The sequence below is a fragment of the Fringilla coelebs genome (genome assembly GCF_963513975.1).
Source record: "Fringilla coelebs genome assembly, chromosome: 3".
Lineage (NCBI taxonomy): Eukaryota > Metazoa > Chordata > Aves > Passeriformes > Fringillidae > Fringilla > Fringilla coelebs.
In genome coordinates, this window is record NC_140030.1 from 27146572 (window position 1) to 27169350 (window position 22779).

The following is a 22779-nucleotide window of genomic DNA, read 5'->3' on the forward strand; positions in this document are numbered from 1 at the left end:
GCTGGGGCAGCACAAGGAGTTGGAAGGAGACAGAGCCAGGAAAGCTGACCCCAACTGATCCAGGTGACATCCCAGACCATGCAGCATCATGCTCAGGGTATCAAACAGGGGGTAAGAAAGAGGAAGTGGGGCACATTTGGACTTGCATTGTCTGCCTTCCCAAGTCACCCTTGCACATGCAAGTAAATATCTTTTCAGAACAACTATAAAAAATGTTTCTTAAAACCACACCTGTCTATACCCAGCAATATGAGTTGACAAACTCGTCTTCCTTAAAAAAACATGGCAGAGATAGTTGCTATATAATACTTAATGGTCTTTTAGAAGAAAACCCACTAACTAGTTGCCAAGCACCTGAAGAATTAAATGCAATGAAAAATATACTTTTTTTTTTCTTTTTGCCATTAAGCAGTGTAAGTGAAACACATGGCAAAAATCTTGCTATGACACCAGATAGTTCCCTCATCCCTCATGTGTGAATCCCATCAGGTCCCACGGATATATGTCCAGTTGATTTAAAAACTCTCTAATCTGATTCTCGTCCACCCAGTGTAAATCTTCTTTTCTTCAGACTTTCTCCTACAGGAGAGGAATAAGATTCCTGGAGCCCAGTTATGCATAAAGACTGAGGCAAAGAAGGCACTTCAGTCTTTCCTGAATCCTTTGTCCCAAGAATTTTTCCCCATTCAGCAGCAACCCTACATTTTCCTAGGTCTTCCTTTTGCTGCTGACATCCTTGTAGAAGCTTTTGGTCTTGCCCTGCCCATATCTGCCAGATTAATTTCCAGAAGGGCTTTGGCTTTCCAGCTCCATATCTGTGGACCTGGATTTTTTCTCTGTACTCTTTCCTGGTCACCTGGCCTTGTTTCTATCTCTTGTATAGAAAGTTTTAATGTTTGAGTTTTGTCAGAAGCATCTTATTAATCTGTTCAGGCTTGCTGGCAGTTGATTTCCTCCTTATTGGATTGAATAATTCTTGGGTTTGGAGAAGGTTGTCCCTGAAAATCAGCTGGCTGTTGTAGAAAATCATGAAAACTGTGCTACTGCACAGCCACTTATCCCTGGCTTGCACATGCCAGTCTTCCATGACACCTCTGGGCAGAAGAGAAGTGACCTATTTCAAAACAAAAACATTTCTGAAAAGGGCCCAGGCCAGCAGCTGGGAAGCAGAAAGGGAGGAAATAAATCCAATCCTCATGAATTATTCAGGACACAAATTCAAACGAAACAGCATTCCATACTGGGAGCTGACAAGACAAGCAGTAGAGTGGCAGAGATACAGTAAAAACCAACAGAGAAAAACCAGATTCACTACTCCAAAATACACACTCAGTTTCATCAGACTGGTAGGCAAATTGTGTGTTTTCATAAAACTACCTTGCTTTCATTTGTGCTCTAGTCAATCAAGACTTAGAGATCAAAGATCTGTTTTGTGTTCTTTGTGTGTTCATATCAATCAAGAGGCAGAGAAGTCCCTCAAAAATTTGTTCAAGATCTCCTCAATCTAAGAAACACACAGTGGCCCAGAACATCAAAAGAACTTTAAACTGTTCTGTTCAGCATTTGCCTTGAAGTGAAGTACAATTTTTTAAAAATTTGGCAGCTACTTCATAAGTTCTATCATTTCTGAACATTTTGTTTATGTTTAAATGCTGAGTTCCTTAGATAATGATCAGGTTGCTATGGCTTAAAAAGTTACTGTGCTCCTACCGAACCATCATTCAACTGAACCAACATCCTCTGTTCTTTTAACTCATCTCTCTTTCAGACTCCATTTCCTCTTTCAGCACGATGCACCTTAGCTTTCAAAGTTTCTTTGACAATATGTTTTCACACATGCTGAAGGGGAACAAGAAAGTCACTTGTTTGTGTTCCCATAGCATGATGATGAACATTGCACCCAGGAACACACCATGAAGATGTGTGAAGGTACACAACTGAGCAAGATATGGAGTTGTTAGGAAAAAGAATGACCTCTTATGTGCCTTCTGTCCAAACTGTCTATAGAAAGGTTCACATTTAGTCTTGTAGCAGCACTGATCTGGTTGGTTGCAAAGGAATTCTGGCTTCAACAAAATATATATCCTGTGTGGACAATGTCATTTATATCACTTTTCATGCAAGCAAATAAAGTGTTATATCTCTCTGGCTGGCATGAAGATGTCACATTTTATATTTGAAATTAACAGGACAAAAGGTTGGTGATTATTTCATTACAGAGAAAATTATAGTAATTTTTCATCAAGAATGAACAATAAAATGGGTAAAGAAATACCTCTTACCTGGTGCAGGTCCCGCCATTGTGACATGGATGATAATCACATATTGGAACATTGCAGTTCTCAACATTCCTTCCTTCAAGAGCCTCATCTATGATGAACAACTCTTTGTGGTTAACTTGAAAATCCCTAATGCATCCTTTATAACCATATATCTGCCCAGCACATCGATGAACCTCCTCATGAACAGGAACCTTTCCAAGGAAGATTGATCCAAAGTTGGTCTGCAGAAACAAAAAGAGACTTGTCAGAAAAAAATGGGATTTGTGATATTATTATAAATAATGAAAGAACAATAAATACTGATAAAGGAAATAATCATTACTTGAAGATGGCCAAAAACTCTGATACCTTCTGAAACAATTACTTTAAAAAATGTATATAAGACAACATACATCCCTGGAATCTATGTATGTATCCCTGGACTTCTCAGCATTAACCAGTGAACATGGTAAGTTTTTTACATGGATACCCTCATCCTACAGGTTGAGTTGAACATTCATGGCTGAAGTTTGGTGCAGGAAAACAAGAGAAGCTGTAGATTTGAAGACATTTCCTTTAGGACCTGGGATCTGTGGGATCCCAAGACAAGGGGAATTCAGAAAAAAAAAATTTAGTTTTTTTAATGAGTGACAGAAAATAGACTGTTATACTGAAGCCCAAGGGGAAAAAAAAAGGAAATTTTCACATTTCCAAAAGCATAGAACATCCTTACAAAGGTGCAAAGAAACAATAATAAATTTTTCACACAGGGTCTGACCAAATCATATTAGTGTTCTCTATGGTAATTCCTCTGTTGCCTGACTTAGGATTCAAGCTCTTAATCATCATAAATGATCTGTGGCTCTTTTAACACTCTTAATTCCACTCCTCAAGCTGATTCCTGAGTTTCTGGAATTCTGACATGGGACTTCATCATTCCTGAGTTCATTTGCTAAGTGCCTGCCAATCCTTAGGAACTGAAAAAAAATTATACTGAAAAAGAATTGCATCACACAGCAATGCATTTATTTGTACAATACCATTAGTCCAGAAAGTGGGTGACACCTAGCCCATGCAAGTCAAGCAGGAATAATCCAATGGAATCAGAAATTATCATAGCATATGTAAAACATGTGAGGGGGTAACTTTTAGTGAAGAACCACTTCACAATCATATTCAGACAGTTGTGAAGAAGTAGAAACAGGAGGAAAACATCCCATTGATGTATCTGGAATTCACACACCCATATGATTTTTGCTTTGCTGTTTCCAGTATTACTTTTGTCAGTCCTGGAACTATGTTGCCAACATTTTCAAGCGAAATTTTGTGATACAATGAATGTGAATACTACCAGATATTCTTCTACTTAGCATCTTTCATTCTGAAGGGGAAAAGAAAAAACCTAGCTCTTTTAGAGCATGGATAAATTGAAATCAGATTTTTCATACCAAAGGAATTCAAAGACTGTAGCTCTGCACTTGTTGAATTCATTTCAGATCACTTGACTTTATCCCCTTTCAAACAAAGCTATGAAACACTGCAGTGATAGACAAGATTTGTAAGTAGTGTTGGCAAACATTTTCTCTCTGCTTGTGAATCTCTTTCAAAAATTAAGCAAAGCATTGGACTGCATGACAAAGTGTCTGTGATTAAGAGCAGTGTTTCTAACACTCCACTGGCAACACAATCTCCTTTATTATTTTGCTTATTTTAAAAAAGCACTAATCTTTGGGGCATATCCAGTGTGTCACAGAGCAACTTCAGTAGGCTTTGCTCAGTTTCTAGCATCACTGGATTTTATCATAATGTATTTGATGTTCAAGCTCATTTTACTACACCATAATACATATTCTTTCTATAAAGGTCCTGTTTTGAATTTAACTGACTTAATCAGAATACATTTTAAGGAGGCACAAAGAAAGAATCCCTGCAAGTCTTGGTAATAACATAGAAGGTTTAACATTATATCAATAACTTATGTAATACTCATGTTTAACTTCCAAATACTAATTTGAAAATATCCTTCTTCACTTTTAGCCTGAGTGAAGGATTATCTTGGGCAATAATGGAAAGATATTCATTAGACTTCTTAGAGATAAGAAATGTCTTTTTATTCTTTCTTTGATTGTGTGCTTTGTAAATAGAGGTTCTGGGAAATAAGGAGCAGATCTGTAAAGTGTAACAGTTAGTCATGAGGATTTGACATTCATACTACATACCACGAAAGGGAAGAAATTCTGTTACAAACCAGCAGTGCGTACTGTGAGATGCACATCAAGATGAGCATCTCTACAGATAACTGACCTGTCTTCTAGTGAACAAACTTATAAAGCAAGCTGTCAATCACAGTTCAAATTCTTGTCTAAAAACATTTAAAAATGTTTCATGCAGAAATAATCTTGTGATGAGGGAATGCATAACAAAGGCAATAAAATGAAGAGAAAGAATAACTGAAAAATTCAAGATTTGGGAAAGCTGGCCTCTTGTCCATTCAGAATGTCTTCTGATACCAGTTTCAAAATGGAGACAGATATTTTTACAATACTCTTCAGAAGCCAAGTCCTAGCAAAAATACTGAAACCAAATTAAGTCACTGATGATTCATAACTGTCCTCCACTAGACAGTGTAGCTTGCAACCAAAAAGTAACTAGACTTACTGCTTAATAATATCTGAATTGTTTCGAATAACCCCCTTGGCCTTAGGTAAATGCCACTGCAAATATACTTTCTTTTAACTCTCACAGCATCCATGTCCTTTTTATGGACTTTGTGCAGCAGGAATAGAGGCTTCAGAATCAAATAAATGAAGAAATGAATGGATATGTTGTCATTGCTGGATGTGAAAAGACCTATTAGAAAGAAAGTAAGTTCATATAATGATATCTGAAGAGGAATTATATTTCCCGCTTTAGAAGAAATTAGAATATATCTACTCTCCTTTGAAAAGAGCTGTAGTGCATATGCTGAACAAATGTTCAAAGCAAATAGCTATTTTTTGTTGTTTTGCAGACTCACCTGAGACGCTCGATGTGAGAAGGAAAGTCTGTGGTGTACAGGGGGGTTTCCATCTGCAGCCACTTCAATCATGCAGTAACCTTCAGGACTGCCCACAGGCAGCATGTAGCTGTAAGGAAACAGAAGATCCCATTGCTGCTTATGCTGTTGGTCACGGAGTATTCAAACCTCACACGGTGAAAGAGATGTTCATACTTCCATAAAGTATGAAAATCTTTGGACACTGCTAATTTCAGTTTCATGGCTATTGAATCACCCAGGAGACAAAAGATGCACGTTTCATCCACTAACATCCCTCTTCTGTTTGCTTTCTTGCTATTCTTGACTAGTGTTTGAAATATATACAGAGAAAAGAAGAAAAAAAATTTAAATATTTAAGTGAGTATTGATAAATTGTAAGTGCTAACTGTGGTTGACATACAGTCTCCCTAGTATAGATGATTGTTGGACAAGTGACATCAATGTTGAATGATGCTGAATAGCCTGGGTTGAAATTTCTTTTTCCTGGCCTACAGAGGGAACAGAAATGGAATAAGAAATGAAAGGCTGCATACCTCTGAGCAGAAAAATTACGCTGTGAGGCAGTTATCACTGCTTGCAAAGTGTGTTAGTGCAAATTCTGCTATTGAGCCTCAGAAATAAAGAAGAAGGTAAGGTTAGGGGAATTTGTGTAGTCAATACTACTGAATATTCAATAAAACACTGAGCATTTTAGCCAAGTCACCATAATTAAGTTTTTGGGGTATGGCTTCTAACAAAAATGTTGCATTTTTATGTAATATCTCACAAATGCTACACAACGAACTTTAAAAAAGTTTCTGCAAAAAAAATTATTTATATGGACTACCAATTATTCCATTTCTTTTAGCTGAATAAATGGTAAAGGACAATAATAGGAATTTCAGAAATTGCTTTTTATTGGGATAGATAAATTTTCATGTTATGCCAAACACATATGAAAGAGTTAAAATATTTTAAAGCCCATTATGATCTGTACATTAGAAGCATTACTAATCACAGAAATTACTTCAGCATTGATAAGGACAAATTTACTCCTGGAGAAAACACTCAAGATGTACCATAGTCTCAAATGGTACCTTTTTATACACCACCACCTGTTTGGTTGTATGCAGCTGCCATGGCATGATTTATTCCAGGTTATGCCTTGAGTTTTGTGTCTCTGCTCCTGTTTCTAAAGTCTTACTGTTTCATCCTTCTCTCTGTAGATTGATTAGGAAATTCAGAGTCTCAGTTTTCACCTCTGAAATAGCTGGGAACATTGCATTGACATAAATGGATATAGTAGAGTAGAGTAGAGTAGAGTAGAGTAGAGTAGAGTAGAGTAGAGTAGAGTAGAGTAGAGTATAGGACCCAATTAATATTTAGAAATTCACTGCAGTGATTTCTGAGTAGGTAGCACAAAACCAGTGCATTTACTCACTCACCTTATTGCCAGAACATCCACATCAGCAGCTGATGCTTACATATTAATAAATCCCACCTTTGCAATGGTTATATCACTGCTGGTTCACAGCTGAATCAGTCAATACTAATAATTGACTTTTCACTGTACTCTGATGCAGGGGGTTGAAATGTGCTAAATTATTTCTACCTTACAAGTATGCAACACATTTCTTATTTTTGAATCTTTCTTTAAAAGTCTGAGGTACTTGAGTGGCATTCTCTATTATCACCTTCTGAAATGGGACCTAGACCACTAGACTACTCAAATGAGTTTGAAAAATAATAATTTTTTATTTATAATTTTAGGCTAAAAAGAGTCACGTTGTTAAGGTATTTTGAATTGCATTCCTTCTTGAAAAGCATAATAGCATAATATTTTGATTTTAAATATAGGGAGATAGAAACAGTGCCTGCTGTTTTGAAGACCATCTGATTTGCACAATTTCATTATAAATAATGAATTCAGTAAACAGAAGTTTCTCCTTAATAAACAATGAATATATTAACAGATAGTTGGTGATTTCCATTTTAGGTACTTGAAATAAGGACAATTTTGGAGAAAATGCTTCCACTGTTGTGTTTTCCAACCAATTCTTGAAATAGAAAATATTCTTTGAATTTTATTTATTATTCCTACTCATATTTCAGTTGCTGGGAATTCTCTCAGTAAGTCAGGGTGTTTAAAGATAACTTTCTCAAATAATAGAAAATCAGGTCATTTAAGATTCTCTCGTGGGAGAAACAAACTCATAGCCTTTCCTTGATGCTTTCTACTCTGAGTGGATACTGTAGTAGAGACCTAACACACTGATAGCAAAGCCTACCCTCTGCCCCTGCCTTGTCCCTGCTTTTCAGAAAGATTTCTGAAGTCTGCATGTTTCTTTTTCTAAATAACCTCTTATGCCATATGTCCTGCCCAAAAAGACCAAACGTTTAAGTGAAGTGGCAAAATTAACCAATAGGAAATGCTCATCTAATGAAAAATAAAATAACATTGAGGTCTGTGTCAGTGTGACCATCTTCAAGCCATTAGCCATCCATTCAGCATTATAAATTTCCATTGCAAATGGAAATTTACACACATTCTCACAGTTTTCTACATAGAATTTACATTGCTTTGGTCCTTTACTGTAGGAAAAGAGTGGAAGATTAAACATAGGTGCAACTACAATAAGCCTTAAAGACTGCTTAATACTGGCAAGTTCTTTACTTTAGGAATCTTTATTTAGACAAACCCAAGTATCATAAATTCATTTAGATAACAACACAGTCATTCCTACTCAGGCATACCTGGTAATTCATTCAATCTTTAAAAATGTGAGAAAAAAAGGAAAATCTACATAAAACCTCTCAGTATCCATAAACAGCAGTTTATTATACAGTGATTTTGATCATTATATTGTAAGTTCACAAAGGGCATAGAGGTGTTTTGCTTTTTTTCTAATATGCAGCCATGAAATCTCAAAGAGCAGAACAGATTTGTTTGATGTCTGCCAATAGATCTGTGGCTGAGTCATGAGAATAAAACCACAGGCTACAAGCAGAAACCTACTGCCCTGCATTCTGGAGTGCATGTTAGGAATGCACTCCATGCATGCTACCACTGTTTTCTTCAGCACTTGCTTCTTTCTCTGTAAAGATTTCCAATGCATTAATACTTGAAATTTTTCTCTGTCTTGTCATAGGATGGAAAACCTGTCATTTGAAATGTGAACAAAATGGATATTTTTCATGCTTACGTTACCACAAAATTAGGACTGTTTGAATTTGCTAGATTACTTAAATATGCCTAGAATAGCTTTTAGAAAGAGACAGAGCATGGAAAATTACAGTCCAAAAGACAGATTTCCTAGAATATTTTAAACATATGAAAAAATGGCAATTAAACCACAAATGCTGTCTCAGTCTTTATTATAGCATTTAAAGCCAAAAAGTGCTATGACATGGACACATGCAAAATATAACAATATTAGTTTTTTAAACAATGATGGAAAGAAGAAGGGGCTTGAAATATTCCATCACAGAAATTACCTGAACTAAAATACCATCAATGTTGCTCTATAACCTGTTTATGGTCTTCTTATATCTATGTTTAAATCTGTCTTAATCTTGCAATTGAATAAATGCAGTTGTATCATTTCACGCACCTCACAGAAGATTGAAATCCTTTAGAAAAGAGAAAATTAAACTGATGATTTATCCTCTTGAAATTTTTTCTTTATTTTTCTAATTAACCTCCTATTATGAGATACTGACCTCACATTAAGAACACCTGAGATGAAAGTGGCTAATCACTGACATCTTTAAATTTTGAAGTATTTTTAGTTCAGTGGTGCTTTTTCACTCGTTTAGATGCTGAAGGCATTTCAGTCCATCTGCCTTGCATCTCAGTGGCATATTCTGGCTGCACTTAGAGCCAGCATATTTTTCCCTCCAGAGACAGTGACAGGAGAGAATGCAACATGATTCCTATTGCAGTATAATTTTGTCTGGCAGCAGAATTGTGGTTCCTTCATATCACACTCATAGTGATATAAAAAGGAATCACAGGGAAGTAAAGAATTGGGTGTGTGAGAAGTAGTTATAGGAAATGTGTATATGTGGAGGATATATGGGCAAGGTTATGCACAGTAATCTTAACAGGTCTGGGGCCATGTGAAGCCCAGCCTCTTCCTGGAGATGCTAAGATATAGGCCTGATGACTTCAAATATTTATTTCTACAAATTTGAAATGAGAAGATGTTCAGCCTTCTTATTTGCTCTAGGCTTAGAAAATAATGATTTTTTTTCGTAGTTGCTGTGGATTTTATATAAAGTTAAGAACAAGAATTGCAAAGGATTTACTATTATTTCACAAAAGACTCATGACCCTCAACAGGTGCAAAACAGTAGTTAGAGACTGGGTCATTAATAGTTGCATGTTGATTAATTATGTGCATGAACACTGGTTTTCTAACAAAGTGCAATGTGTACCTCACCCATGCATGACACAAATGTGGATGTTAGGGATTGGATTAATTTAGGTCTGGAACTGGTAGTCAAATAAATCCTCTTAAGATACCTAAGATTGGAGCACCTCTAAATCTGGTATGATCTTGCTCAAGTAGATGTTTTAATTTAAATTATCATAGATTTCTCCAGTTGGAAATAAAATCATACTTTTCTCCTTTCTGGCTAGTCACCAGGTGGCAGTAAAGGAGCACAGTAGAAAGCATGAATGCAAAATCCCTACTAATGTCTCCTAATAATTGGAAAGATTGACTTAAAGCTCTAATTGATAGCATGATTGCTTCAGCTTCCAGTTATATCAAGGGAAACATAGCAAAGTATTTTAAACTGATTACATATTTGACAATAAGGATGAGAATAGGTCCAGAGACTGGAACTTCTGGAAGACTTTTAACTGCTTTTATGTGTTATAACTACACAATGTAATCATGTAAAAACGGTGCATTCATGGTTATGTAAACATACATTCATATATGCATATATGCATTAAATGGTGCAATGGTTATGTAAACATACTTAAGAAAGTTTAGTTTATAGCAATTATATTTTATATAGAATGATGAAGGTGCAGCCATATTTTTAACAGATTAAGGTGAAGTATACCAAAATTAAAGTGTCATATCAGCAGGTATAAATAACCCCAGGCATTATAAAGAGAACCTTTGTTTTTCTCCAAGCTAAATAATCATGATAAAACTGTTTCTGAACAGGGACCTCACACTGCTAGTAGAGCAGGGTTTCTGGTCTTCTGAAAAATTATTAGAAACTAGCTACACCAATGTCCATTTTACAATGTCACAAGTGGAGCGCTACAATTAGAACTCCTTGCTGTTTTTCTCCTTACAATCTGAAAAATGCTAGCCCAGCTTAACAGTTCAACATAGGAAAAAAATCCCCACAAAAATCCCCTTACTAAAAAAGTATTGATATTGAAGACATAAAATAAAAGGGTCCTGCAAAACACTGAAATAGCAGCTTCATTTACACTCTTGATTTACCAGAGCAGTTGTCAAGGGAACAACTAACCAACTGTCAAGTATTACAGGTGATTTTTCAAGAATGGTGATTTTACTTTTGACTGAGCATATTCAATTCACAAGCATGAAAATATGTATTGTGCCTTGCAGTTTTAATAATCTCTTCATACTTTTCCAAAATCCTTGCACTTATTACCTTTTATCCCCTTAAAAATATATTTCTAAAAATTCCATTGCTTTAAAAACCATACCTTCACTTCCCAAAAATTAACTTTAGCATACTTCTTTCATGGAAATGTTGTCATGTCTCTTTATCATCTTCTATTTCACTAAGGTCAAATTTTGGTATTTCTTACCAACTTCAATTGCAACCCTCAGAAGTGACAATTATAAAAATGAATGCTGCGTTTTATGTCTGACATTTTATTTGAAATCAATGAAACATATTTCACAACCTCCAGCAATTCAACATCAATTCTCTGGTTTTCTAGTTGCTGTTAAAGCGACCAAATAGTAAAAGTGTTCAGAGAGGGAAAGAGAAAAGGAGACCAAGGAGAAGAATAGATGAAAACAAGGTGGATGGAAAACCCCAAATTACTTTGACTCCTGAAGTGTCTCACAGGAGTCCCTTGATGGCCATTTCTTTAGGAAAAATAAAACAAACCACACACAGAAAGAGGTGTGTGAACTTTGGGAACACATTAGGGAATGATAAACTTCCAGCTGACCCTGGACTTGTTTGAAATTTGCTGCAGCATCTGTACGTACATAAATCTCCAGGTGCCGATGGGACTCATCCCTGAGTACTGAAAGATATGGCCAGTGTCATCACAGGACCTCTCTTCATCATTTGTCAATGATCCTGGGAGTCTGGAGAAGCCCCATTTGACTGGAAGCTGGCAAATATTGTTCCAGTTTTCAAGAAGGGAAAGAAGGAAGACCCTGTAAATTACGGGCCTGTCAGTCTCACTTCAGTGACAGGCAGAATTATGGGGGATCTTATTCTGGGAATTATTGTAAAACATCTGCAAGACAACACCCTCACTGGCCACAGATAGCATGGGTTCATGAGGAGAAAGTTTTGCTTAACCACCTTAATCTCCTTTTAGCACTAGGTCAGTCACAGTAAAGAGAGTAGATGTGGTGCATTTGGATTACAGCAAATTTTCAGTACTGTTTCACCGAGTATTCTTCTGGATAAAATGTACAGAGCACAGAGAAGTCCATAACACATTGACTGAGCAGTTGGCTCAGAGAGGTATTAAATGTGTTTGCATCAGGCTGGCAGCCAGCTGCCAGTGGGCTCCTCAGGGCTCCATTTTAGGGCCCCTGTTCTTCAATGGTTTTATAAGATTTGGACACAGAAATTAGGTACACATAAAAGTGAATGTGCTGATGACACTAAACTTGGAGGAGCTGTGGACTCCTTCAGGGACAGAGTTTTACAGAGAGATCTGGATGGACCAGAGAGCTGGGAAAGCACCAACCATGTGAAATTTAACAAGAGCAAGTGCCAGAGTCTTCACCTGGAATTGTGGTTATATATACAAACTGGGGGATGAGAGGCTGGAGAATCACTGTATGAGAAAAATCTGAGGGTTTGAGTTCAAGGCAAGTCAAATATGAGCCACCAGTGTACTCTGGCAGCCAAAGGGGACAACTTGGGGTGCATGAGGCACAGCATCGTGAGCCAGCTGCGGGAAGTGTTTGTCTCACTCTACACTGTAGGGGAGCAGACACATCTCAAGTACTGCATGCAGTTTTGAGGGTCTCAGTAAAAGAAGGATGTAAAGTATTACGGTGTGCCCAAAGGAGACTGACCAAGATGGTGAAAGGCCTCAATGGCAAGACTTAAAAGGAGTGTCTGACGTCACTTGGTTTGTTCATCTTGGAGAAAAAAAGCTGAGGAGCAACCTCATTCTCAAGGGAAGCAGTGTAAGGGGAGATCCTGCTCTCTCTCTGGTGACCAGCAATAGGACACAAGAAAATTGAATGAGCTGAGCTGCATCAAGGGAAGTTCAGATAGAACATTAGGAAAAGTTACTTCACTGAGAGGGTGGTCAGTCACTGGAACAGGCTCCCCAGGAGAGTGGTCGTGGCACCAAAGCATCAGAGTTCAAGGATGTGTAGTTTAATTCTAAGTAGTTTTGTAAGGAGCAGGGAGCTGGAATTAATAATCCTTAGGGGGCCCTTCCAATCTGAGAAAGTCAAATCTTTTTATCGTAGAATCATAGAATCACAGAATCACAGAATTGCAGCATCATAGAATCACAGATTCACAGATTGAATTGGGTTGGAAGTGACCTTTCACATCATCTAAAGCCAACCTCACTGCCATGGCCCTTTCAGTAGACCAGGTTGCTCAAAACCCCATTCAGCCTGGCCTTGAACAGTTCTACAGATGATGCATCCATGAATTTTCTGGGACCCCTCTTCCAGTGCCTCACCACAGACATAGTGAAGAATTTTTACCTTGTATCCAATCTACACCTGCCCTCTTTCGGATTGAAACCATTCCCCCTTGCCCTGTCACTCACTACATGGGCTTATTAAAAAGAACCTCTTTTCTCTTTTTGCTATGGGAGTACTAGAAAAATTGAAGAAAATAAGGAAAACACCCTTTACCTTCCCAAATACTATTTACTTTGCACAGAAGATGCAATTTCTTTGCTTAATGTTGGTATACAGTTTTTTTTCATACATTATACAGAATCTAAAAAAAACCCCAAACCCAATGTTTTTGTATAAGCATATTAGTAGCTGAAAATGGTAATACCTACATTAGGTGAAACAGATACTGTTTATGTTACATTCTACTTAGCTTGGTTTATGCTTCATTTACTCCAGCTCTGCTAGTCCAACAGTCAAGTTTATGATCCTTTAGTAGACTGGCTAATGGAACTCTTTCTAATGCATATATTGCCAAGCATACTACAGGCAGCATACACCCAAGGATCATTTATTTCAATGGAATGCTTTTCTTCAGCATATATATTTTATGAATCATGACTTTAAAGATATGTGTTCCCAGAAAAGATCTTTAAAGGAAAGTATAAATTCTGCTTTTAATCGTATCTTTGAAATTCCATTGACTTCATGGGGGCTTCACTGGGGTAAACACAATACATCACTGTGCTGTGACAACCAGCTGATAGACTGTGACACCTCCATTTCACACATGCAAGAATGGGAATAACATAAAGATACTGGAATAATTAGTGCTAGCAGTTAGGCAGAGTTTTGAAGTTACAACAAAATTGAACTTTTATTATAAACATTACCATAGTCATTATTGCTGTTCATGATCATGACAGTATTGGAAGAACAGATTGTTACAAAATTGATCCTGGCAGAAGGCACCAAGTCCTACAAAAGCCTTGTGTTCTAATCTGAGTTTCAGGAGAGCAAGTTTGTATATAGAAGAATACAGAATGTATACTGTGCTTGTATTTATGTCTGTTGGTCCATAATGCTTCATAGCACATATTGTGGGCTTTTTTGTCTATTAGATGACTTAATTGAGATTTCACTGCTGATAAATACCCTGTGTTTCTAAACCCAGTAATCCATCTTCAAGACTGAATACAGTTGCTTTCTCCTGCTTCTGACTGCATTGCCTCAGGTTCAGGTACCAACTGGGTATTTGCTGCACCTGAACAAGGCTGTTTAATTTTTGTTATGGCTACCTTTACCTTCTCTTTGAGTCTGCATTATATCAAAGAGAAAAACTTCTACTCTTCTATTCTTTGGCACTACAGAGATGAGCACTCCTTAGGGAAGGTGCTTGTGGTCTTTTGTACAGCTTATTCTTACTCTGTAGTCTTGCTTCTCTAATTCCCTGATTTTTAATATAGATGTAATTGCATTCAAGCAATTTTATTAAAAATTATGTAATGTCAGAAAAGAAGTTGGCCTTCCTCTTTCAGTAAAAAGCCTCCAGCTAAAGCTTATGAAACAGCTAGTACAAAATATGTAAGACAGGAAAATTCAACTATAATCTTCACTGAAAGAATGTGCTGGTGTGAAAATAGAAAAACCCTTTTTATGAAGAGTCATTAGAAAATAAGTTTTTGACAGTTCTTCCCTCAAATGGAGATGAAATAATTTCAGCAAACAAAATGTCTATGCTGACCTATTACCTCAAAAGTAATATGCCTTTGTCTCTGAGAAATGGGAAAAATTGTCTAGGGGTAAAAGGTGGTACTAGGGAATGAATTTTGAAAAAGCCAAAATAGTCTCCCAGTGCAATGATGCAATATGACACTGACGAAGACTGGAAGAAGTTGGAAGACTTCTGCTAAATAATAAACAAAATTTGATTGCATGGAACATATGAATTCTAATTAAGAGTACACTGAAAAAGTACCAACTCCGAGGTCTGTTAGTCTCAAGCGAAATGTGACCACTATGAAACCACTCTGACCACTACCAAGCATTTCCTCCTCTTTGAGTACATCATTTGTAGGTAGAGTGATTTTGAACACACTGAAAAGGATTGTGTGTTTGGATCATGTTTCTGTTTAAGAAAACATTAATATCAGTAGAAGCAGAGTATAACTTCATATAAGAAATATTCAGTATTACCTCCTGGTGAGCAAATAAACACTGCTGTAAGCCTGGAAAGATGTGAAAAGAGGTCTTGGTAAAACTTTAAATTTCAAAACCTGTCTGCATTGTTGCTTTGGTATCACATCTTAAAACTATTTTTATGCCATTTATCTACCTACCAGGTAACTGAATCTCATGGATAAGAATAGATTGTGAAAATAAAGAGAAACAAAAGAACAGTTTATGTACATTTAGAAGCAGTGGTCTCATGTGAAGTGGCTATGAGATACAAAATTTGAAGAAAGTACACATATACAAATATTTCTGACAACAACCAATGTTTAAACATTTTTCTTTTGCGTACACAACTTATATATGCATAATTTCTGCTTTTTAGAATGCTTAAACCAGAATAAAGAGAAGAATAAAGGAAAATACATATCTAAACCCCTGTATTTTGAGGGGGGTAAGTTCCCCTCAAGACATCAAGGAAAAAAAGGTAAAATCATACAAATGCTGAGGGTTCAGTTATCCTAACACCTCACTAAGAAAATGACGCAAAAAAAACAATTGAAAAAGTGCTTGAAGAGAGACATAGTAGGCAGTCTTCAAATTATGTCTCCCCTTCCCCAAGGAGGACTATCACTCCCAGAGGAGAGAGACTCTTCTGGAGCTAGCAACAGCTTGGTAGTGCACTGGAGCATAGGAATTAATTATTATGTTCAGATACAGTCTTCCATCTATTGTCTTACATAAGTCTGATCCTATGAATGAAAATTAGGAAGCCACTTGACATGTGAATAAAGCTCTATCAATGCAGTGCTGTACAGATAATTGTAATACTACAATGATCTCCTATTGAGGAGCTTTTCTCACCTATTACAGATGGAGGAAATACAATGATCAGTAACATATATTACTTCTACGAGGCAGCACTAATTAATGGTCTTTTGCATACTCTGATGGTCTAAAATGAATAGTTACCTCCCCTCTACATGGGAAAACTCAGAGAAAAATAGGTTAAGCAATGTGGTTAATGAGAAAATGACTCTTCAATTTGAACACCAAGAGAAGGAACAATTTATATACTAGTACAGGAAATCCTGGGTTGACTGGAGAATAAAGACCTGCCATTAGCAACTAGTGCAAATCCTGAGGTAGTGGCTGGTATTAATACTCAGGACCAAGAGACATTCTGCTGTATTTTTTTTATACATATAAGTATCAATTGAAAAAAAAAAAAAAGGTATTTTTCTTTCAGATTCTTTAAGGCTCATGTCTTCTAATCCTTTGTAACCTTAAGCCTTTGGACCTTGGAGCACTGTCACATTTCTCTAATTATGACTTAGGCAAACTTTATGTGCCAGCTTCTCACAGTGATATTCAAACAGCCTGTTCCTGGTCCCTTCTGGTGACATTCTCAGTAGGAAAAAAGAAATAGGCAGACATTTCTCTTATAATTCAGCCACAACAGCTGAAACAACTATATCCTCTGCTCAACTCTTCTATAATGGTCTATGAATGCCTAATTCAGTTGAACCACATTAAGATCAACTGTAAATATGGCAAGAGAAAGTGAGTCAGGGCATACATAGCTAAAGGTGACTTCTTAAAACAGGACATTTAGTTCTCCACTGTGTTGCTTAAGAATAGAAGGTACAAACATATTATTGCCAAAGAAAAGTTTTCTATTTATGACAAGAATTATCACTAACATGTTATTTATGTTAAGCATTACTTATGCTGTCACAAGCAAAGGTCCATGGAAACTGCAGAGAAGGTTAATGAACCATTTGTAACTCAGATGAAACTGGAAATTAATAACTAATCTTTCATATTAATCCAGAACACCACTTAAGAGAGTTACCTCTTCACCTCCAATCTTCACCAACCTTGTGTCTCTCCCTTTGACACCATCAGTAAAAAAGAAAGGCCTTGCCATCATAATCCCTTCAGGCCCTCTTCAGTACAGGTAAAAATAACTAATTTTTGGAGAAATGAGAGGCATCATTGCCAAAAGTGCTGGTCATGCTACAAATCTACTTTCACAAAGCATGAACAACTGACCTGATGTCAATAATACAAGGCAGAAACATTAAATAACTCTCCCATTTGCCAGACTTGAGATTTATTGATTTGTGAAGTTTTATGGCCACACAATGAAACCAGTTCATTACATTAAAAAAAAAAAAATTGGTTTTTGACAGATACCTATTGCTTTGAACACGCAAAAGAACAGAACAGAGCAGACTTCTGATTTCAGAATACATTCATAAATGCAGAATTGCACAGAACTTGAAGCTTACTGTTGTCATCTAAACTGATTAAAGTGCTGTACTCATCTTTATCTGGACCAGACTCATTAAGTGTTTTGTTGCAGTCTGCTTTCAGTAAACCCTTATGCTGTATTTTCCCCCATCAGAACAAAAGTGTGAGCTTTAGAACTGCTTTGTCAAAGAAATTAAGATTCTCATAATAATTTCATGTGTATTTTGTACTTGAACATATCTAAATCAAAGCATCCAACATTTTGGAAGCTAGGAACATTTTGCTAAGTTATAACCAACTATTTTTAAAGAAAAAAGAGACTGCTTTACGGGTGGCATGTTTATACACATTTTACCTGCAATCTTAAACACACATGAATGTACAGGATACCTATTGCCTATTTGAATATCAAAAGGCATAATATATTTTATAATGTCATTTGGATGTGCTTCAGCAGAACCTACCTAAATAGCCAGATGTATATTTCCTAGTGTATTAGAAATGTCTCTCCTACTTTTTTTGTTCACTTTGTTTAGTGATATGCTTGAGCTGAAATGTATTATTTGGAAAATAAATACTGCACAAGACTCTTGAATATAAACTGCAAAAAAGAAAAGCAAGGTAAATATAATACATTTAGTTTGTAGATGTAAATATGCATTCATGAACCATCTTTTAGGAAGTTTTTTGGTTTTTTTTAAACAAGACAGATTACTTTCATCAGATTGTAGAAACAAAAAGTATGAGGCATTCATGGAAAAAAGTAATCTTCTGTAATGTGAAATGGGCCACATTTCTTCATGGATAGTCAAAATCTTACACAGGCCTTTCAACAAGATTAAATTTTATGAATGTAAGTCATTAAGGAAATTGTGGAAGTGTAAACAAACACCACAATGCCTGTTGCTGTGTATGTAAAATCTGGTTTTGCTTACAGATGTGGTTCTTTATTTCTTGATTTTGATATCCAATTTTCCACTTATATATTATAAATGCAGCTACACACATGTTGCATTTGGAAATATTAGAAATTATTTCACTACAAAACTACTCTGTGATTAACTTTTTCATTTTAGAGAGATGCCTGGTTGTATTAACCATGTAGATACTTTAGGTCAAGATTCAACCACTGAAAGATGTATCAATTTACCAGAATTAACATTTCTAACTGACAAAAATTAACTTTAGAATGAGCTGTCTCTAATTAGCAACAAATTAAATCACAACTGAGGTTTACCACTTACCAGTTATAGTCCCTTCTTTATAGTGTTAGCCCTAATAAAAAGCATTTTAAATCAGTATTTGCAGAGTGGGAATCCCTGCAGACTGGGAGAGTTAGTGTTTATTATCCTGAAAGGTAAGGAACTCCATAGTGTGTGATCCAGGCCTGTCTCATGCACTCTCCTGCTCCCTACCAATAGGTAAAAGAGTATTGGACTCTAGAAAAATGGATGGCAACAGGATCACATCACAGGTGTCCTTTGGTTCAGTGGATTCAACACTGAACAGTAGCTGAGTTCCATCAAATAGGTTGTAAAACAAGAAGTCTTGCTTTAGAATGAAATAAAGACAGTTGTCTTTCATTTCAAATCACTCTTTAAATCTTCAAACACAAAAATACCAAGAACAAACCAAGCTTATTAAAAAATTATGAAACTAAATATAACAACATATCCCAGCCTATAGATCAGATACTTGCAAGGTTTGGAGAGCAAACTTGTCCTTCAAATTTAAATAGAAAAGGAAAAGGGAATAATTTAAGAAAATTGTGTACAGCAAAACCATTTCTAATGTGTTCAAAAGAGCATTCATGGGCTATACTTCAGACAAGCCTCTGAGGCAAACCCTAGGAGGTCGTGCTAGAAGATTCTTTTCCTCTGAAGGACCCAGTGAGAAACTTCATTATTTCTCTGGCTCACTCTGAGCACTAAGGGATGCCCTGACTGCCAGATAGACAATGCAATGCTCACCAACAAATTTTCTGCCCACTTAGCTGATCTTGATATGATATGAGGGTGTTAGGAGAGCCTTGAAAGGAATGTTCTGAGTGGCAGTGTATTTTAGGAAAGAGCTTTACCTATCCAACATGAGTTATTTATAGAAATTATTTTAGCCTTCATCTATGTACCTCGGAATCCTGTGATCAATAATGAATTTTATAATAAAAAGATCTCTGTAAATCTTATATCACAGAGAAAGACCTGAAGGAGATGAGCAGACGTGCCCAAGGTGTTGTCTGAAGAATGCCAAATATGTAAGGTAATGAGTGCAGGTTCTGTGATTGTCATGCTTTTATTGATCTTATGTGAAGTTGCTAGAAATTAGGATAAATTAATCTAAACAGAAATTGATTTTAAAGAACATACCCATTGCACTTATTAAATTGCAGCAGTCGAATAGTTGCCTGTTTTCAGTCAATATTAAGTGCTTTGCTTAATGATGAACCTGGAAAACTTCGCCTGCTCTGCATCTGCCTCTCATTTGTGTGCCAGAGGAAGACAGCTGGCAGGAAGATAGGGTGAGCAGGATTAGGTCAGCTAATTCTACCACTGTTTTCATTAAACAACTATTGCACTGTTTTTCCAAAATAAAAAACAAAACCAAAACCAAAAACCAGAACAAAAAATAAGAGCAAAAACAAAAAACCAAAACAAAAACCAAACAAAAAAAACCCAGAAAACAAAACCAAAACAAAAGCAAGCAAACAAACAAACAAAACCCCAAACCAAACCAAACAAGCAAGAAAACAAACAAAACCCCCAACCAAAATAGGCTACTGTTTGGCCAGGAAGGAAAAAAACCCAGCCCATACACCTGTGCCTGACATGTGAAAGGCAGGATACCTGCTGATGATTTGACTACAATGTGTGCTGCACATAATTAGATGAGCAGTATAAATTGTGTGGGGAAATCAGTTATGGAAAATCTACTTTGCAAGTACTTAATATTTTTATTTTCCCTGTCTTCTTTTTATCATCCTTTCTTATTCAGGAAGGGTTGAGGGAGCAAAGGAAGTTCTGTCTTTGTCCTCTCGTGTCACTGGTGAATATTTATGCAACACTTGGGCAGGTAGGGAAGAAACAGACCTTATTTGGCTTGAATCAGATACAAAGTACACTGACATAAAAAGAGAGCATTATTATTTCTAGAGGGAAAACTGAAAGAGGAAAAAGCTTATTAAGCAAAGAATTGAATTCTCATCTTTGATCAACTGAACATTTTGGAATCTTCTATCCATGGCAGTGATTTAAGGCACAGTATTTTTATGGGAGATGTTCTTTGGAGCCCATAGAAAACCATCCTCAGCTATCTGGGATTAAAATGACCAGGGGTAGTCTCAGCTACTGAAATGTGAAATATTTCAACAACTCAATATGCAGTTTGGAAGAATAAAATATTTGAAATTTTGTCTACTTTTTGTTTAAAGGCATGTAATGATAGTTTAAAATTATAGAATATGTACTTAAAATTTCCCCACTTATTAGGCAATGTAATTTATTTCATCATTTGAAGATGCAGCAGTACTAAGCTGTGAAAGTTGCAGGTCACAAAACATTGTTTCATGTTTAGTTCAAGAACTTGTGTAAGGTGAATGAGATATATACTAACTTTTTGCAGCTCATCTTGAATTTAAACTGAACAATTCTGTGCCACTTCATTTCCCACTCAATGTAGCTGTAAATGTTTTGGCCCCTTGGTTGTCTTAGTACTCATCCTTTGGTGTACTTAACTGTCTACTTGCTCATAACTGAGAAAAATGGCAGGAGATTTTTAGTAGTTTAAAAAGAAAAAGTACTAAAAGAAAAAACACAAAATATCATAGCAAGAATTCTAAGTGAGAGCAAAAATGCATGTTCACCATTCACTACTGTAATACTCCATGACCAAGGAGATAAAAGCTACCAAAAAATCTCACAACCTTGCTGCCAACCTGTTAGAAAACATGATCAGCTATAATAAAAATTGTATGGACAAATTGCTTAATTACTTTAAACCACAAAGCAATGATATGAACTAATTCTGACAGAGTTTGATACATTGAATAACGTTTCTCTTTGCATTAACTCCTCAGAGTAAGAATGAGAGGAATTTCCAAGATCTAGGCCTCTCTTTGGATCCAACTGCCACAGCTGCTTGAGTGGTAAAATATTTCATAATTAATCCACTGTTCATAAGGGGAAGTATTAGTCAATATGAAACTACCTTGTGTTGCTACCAAAAAGAATGGTGCCCAATTGAAGAAACTGTTCTGGGAGTGTAACTAGTGATCTGACCTGACTAAAAAATAAATTAGCAAATCCCTCAAAAGATTTTTTCACCAGATAAGCAGAACTTCTACAGTAGTTCACAACTAATCAAACCAAGTTAATCACTCTTCTTTTTAATTGCCTGCTTAGTAAGACTGACATTATCTTCCTGAACAAATAGGGCTTTAATAAGAGATATTAATTCCAAAAGCTGTAAAATGCTGACCAGTGTAAAACTCACAAGAAAATAAAACATTACAGATGTATATTGCCTGAAAAAACCTTATGTGACATGTAATAAATGCAATAATAGAGGGCCATTTACTATTCAATATGAATGAATGTTCTTGTATTGGAGGGTGTGAATACCTTAACACTATAGGATTACTTCTTAGCATTCTGAGACTCTTTGGAATTTTTGAGACAAAGGAAATGGCCATACTGACAGTGTTTCTTTATTATTAAATAGAGAATTTCACAATTATTAAATATGGGGGTTTTTTTCAGGAAAAACAGAAAAGAAAGAAAGAAAGAAAAAAAGAAACCCAAAAACTTTCTGGTTCAATTTGAAGGTTAAAGTGTTTAAAAGGGAACAGATGAAATTATATGGGCTTTAGAAAGCATTCATAGTCCCTGGAGTGGAGACTGAGTACTTAGCAAGACCAACAATACCACATCAACCTCAGTATCACCACGCTGAGTTCTAAAATTAAAAAATACGGATGTACATTTGGCATAGGCTGCTGCTGAGATTATTTTCTGCACCAAGCAATCAGCAAACTCCACTCACATATCGCCACCTTAAATTTCCAGTAAAACTGCTTATGTGCCCTCCTTCTTCACATAAGAATTGAAGAAATGTCATTTAAAAAGCAGCAAGAGAAAAGTGCCAGATTCACTACCTCTGTGAAAAACATTAAGAAATCTTGAAAGATTGCAGGTTTAAGTGTTTGATTGAAATAAATCCATAAAAACAAAGCAATGTGTTC

At 36.2% G+C, this 22779-nt stretch overlaps 1 protein-coding gene across 1 annotated transcript in view; it reads right to left on the reverse strand.

The window, feature by feature from the left end:
* Positions 1 to 22779, reverse strand: part of EYS (eyes shut homolog) — a gene marked incomplete at both ends in the record, with an annotated part of 593802 nt that overhangs the window by 97370 nt on the left and 473653 nt on the right. The window contains 2 exons of the mRNA XM_084202609.1: positions 2283 to 2503; positions 5278 to 5386. Of these exons, the coding sequence (XP_084058735.1) occupies positions 2283 to 2503; positions 5278 to 5386 (330 nt within the window). The remainder of the gene's footprint in view (positions 1 to 2282; positions 2504 to 5277; positions 5387 to 22779) is intronic.